This window comes from Danio rerio, chromosome 3, assembly GCF_049306965.1.
Source record: "Danio rerio strain Tuebingen ecotype United States chromosome 3, GRCz12tu, whole genome shotgun sequence".
NCBI classification, from domain to species: domain Eukaryota; kingdom Metazoa; phylum Chordata; class Actinopteri; order Cypriniformes; family Danionidae; genus Danio; species Danio rerio.
Genome location: NC_133178.1, coordinates 49,277,879 through 49,280,191, shown reverse-complemented (window position 1 = coordinate 49,280,191; position 2,313 = coordinate 49,277,879). Strand labels below are relative to the sequence as shown.

The following is a 2,313-nucleotide window of genomic DNA, read 5'->3' as shown; positions in this document are numbered from 1 at the left end:
CCCAGATGTCAGAGACACTCTGTTTTGTTTACCATCTAAGTCACAGGTGTCAAACTCAGTTCCAAAAGGGCCGCAGCTCTGCACAGTTTAGTTCCAACCCTAGTTAAACACACCTGATGAAACTAATTGAGTCCTTCAGGCTTGTTTGAAACCTACAGGTAAGTGTGTTGGAGCAGGGTTGGAACTAAACTGTGCAGGATTTCGGCCCTTCAGGAATTGAGTTTAACACTCCTGATCTAAGTCTTTAGATTTGTCAGATTTTTGAAACTCCTTCAGACTTTCAAGATATGGGTCTTCATTCAGAGATGTGAGGGTCAAGCACACCACAAAATCAATATAAGGATCAAGGAGGATGGTGTTGATATTGTCTGAATCTTCAGTTTTGATCCCCTTAATGTAAAAACTCAAGAGGTTAAATTCAGACTTTGCATCTTTCAACCACTGGCTAAACATGCCAAGAAATTCATAGTGGATTGATATTTCCTCCATTGATACTTCCTTCATTTCTCCTCCAAGCTCTGCCTTATATATAATAAAAGATTTCTGAAATGAGTGCAGCCTCTCTTTGATGTCACTGAAATAATTTACCAGTGTATTTCTGGACAGGTCATTAAATGTCCTCTCTACTTCTACTAGCTCCTCCATTAGACATCTAATGGATGACACCAGACCTGTGCTAATTTTTGCCTCCAATTGAGCTGCTTTTGCATCCAGTAAATGAAGAGGAAAAAGCCATACTTTGATTGGAACTGCACTGTATGGTTTCTCTTGCAGCAAAGGGGGAAGCTTCTTGTACAAACCAAGGGCCTCCATGTAGTTGGTTGGGCTTTGGTCAAGATGAAAGTCCCCATAAAATGTGCAGGTAATCTTCTCAACCCTATTTGTGTCATCATCTGTCATATGTACAGCTCCATGTCCTTCAATTGAAAATTGGGGCATATTTTTCACCATCAAATCCAGTTCCCCATCTATATTTTGTTTGTTCTCTTCATCTGGCAATGTCCTATTAAACACCATGAAGGCCTGAGCGCCATACAGTACAGCTGTGACCACATGAGTTGCAGTTTTTTGCTCAAACACCTGAGGGTAGGTGATGTTGCCTAGCTGGGTCATAGTAAGCTAGTGATCTCAGTAATGCATTGTAACTCTAGATTGTTGGCTTGATGATTTAGTGTCATGCAGAAACTTGGCAGATCCTCCCACCTCCACCAGTCCTCCCAAGAAGCTTGCCTTCAGGGAAGCACTCACATCCAGGAGATTGGACTTACTAGAGAGAGAGTCTGAGCTACTGAACTTCAAATCTGTTTGGAGCTGTGAACGGATGTCTAAATCTTCAGTCAGTGATTTCTTATCCCACAGAGTAACACCTGAATCAAGAAGTGGCAGAGAAACAAACACAATGAACTGTTTAAGTAATTGTCCAGCTCATGCATCCCGAGACTCTTCTATTCTATTCCACCTTATTGTACATCAAAACACCTCAAGTACTGTTTGTTTATTGACAAATAGGTAAAATAGAGTAAAAACACTTTTCATGAGACTATACACCAACCTGGAATGAAGGAATCCTTGCGGCAATCATACAGCATTCCAGGAAATAGAGGTCTTCCAAGAGCAGCCGCAACAATGGAATCTAATGCCATATCTATGGTAAGTAAATAATAAACACATTAATTGTAAAATGTAAGTTTTAACACAACTTCACCCTTAATAATTATTACAATGCTGTTAAAGTGTAAACAGTATACAGAAAAAATGAATAAAATAATGAAAAAAAAACAAGAGCCTGCATAGCTGTCTTTGCCCAAAGGTTTGTGTTGGAAAATACTATACAAAAATATCTGATTTGTGAAAGATTGCAGGAACATTTGCCCTAAAAGGATGAATTTTGGGACAACCAAGACTCTTCCTGTTGCTGGCTTAATGGTCAAACTGAACAATTGAAGGTGTGGTGCCTTCATCATTTACAAATCTTTACCACTGTTTACCAAGCATGAATACAGTTTTTGTTAGATCATTTGTCATGTTACCTGTTAACCATCTAATGGCTCGTTTCCACTGACTGGTACAGTACGGTACGATTCGGGTCAGTACGGGTCACCTTTATCAGGCTTGCTTTTCCACTATAAATGGTACCCGTTTGGTGGGCGTGGTGTAAGACAGAAAGTTTCAGTCGCATCATTCTCGCTCGAGGTAATGTCTACAGTAAAGCTGCACAGGTCGTTCACATATATTAAAAGCACTTCTCACAAAACAGATGCTTTACACACATAAATACTTCTGTATAAATGTTTATTACTAACTTTTCTATAA

At 39.5% G+C, this 2,313-nt stretch overlaps 1 protein-coding gene across 1 annotated transcript; it reads right to left on the bottom strand.

Annotated features, from left to right (window-relative positions):
- Window positions 1-222: 222 nt before the first annotated feature.
- Window positions 223-1,643, bottom strand: LOC100149585 (cytolytic toxin-alpha-like). Its single transcript, XM_073945288.1, is given in 2 exon segments — window positions 223-1,367; window positions 1,553-1,643. Coding segments are annotated over 2 exon segments (1,236 nt in total).
- Between the last annotated feature and the right edge of the window lie 670 nt (window positions 1,644-2,313).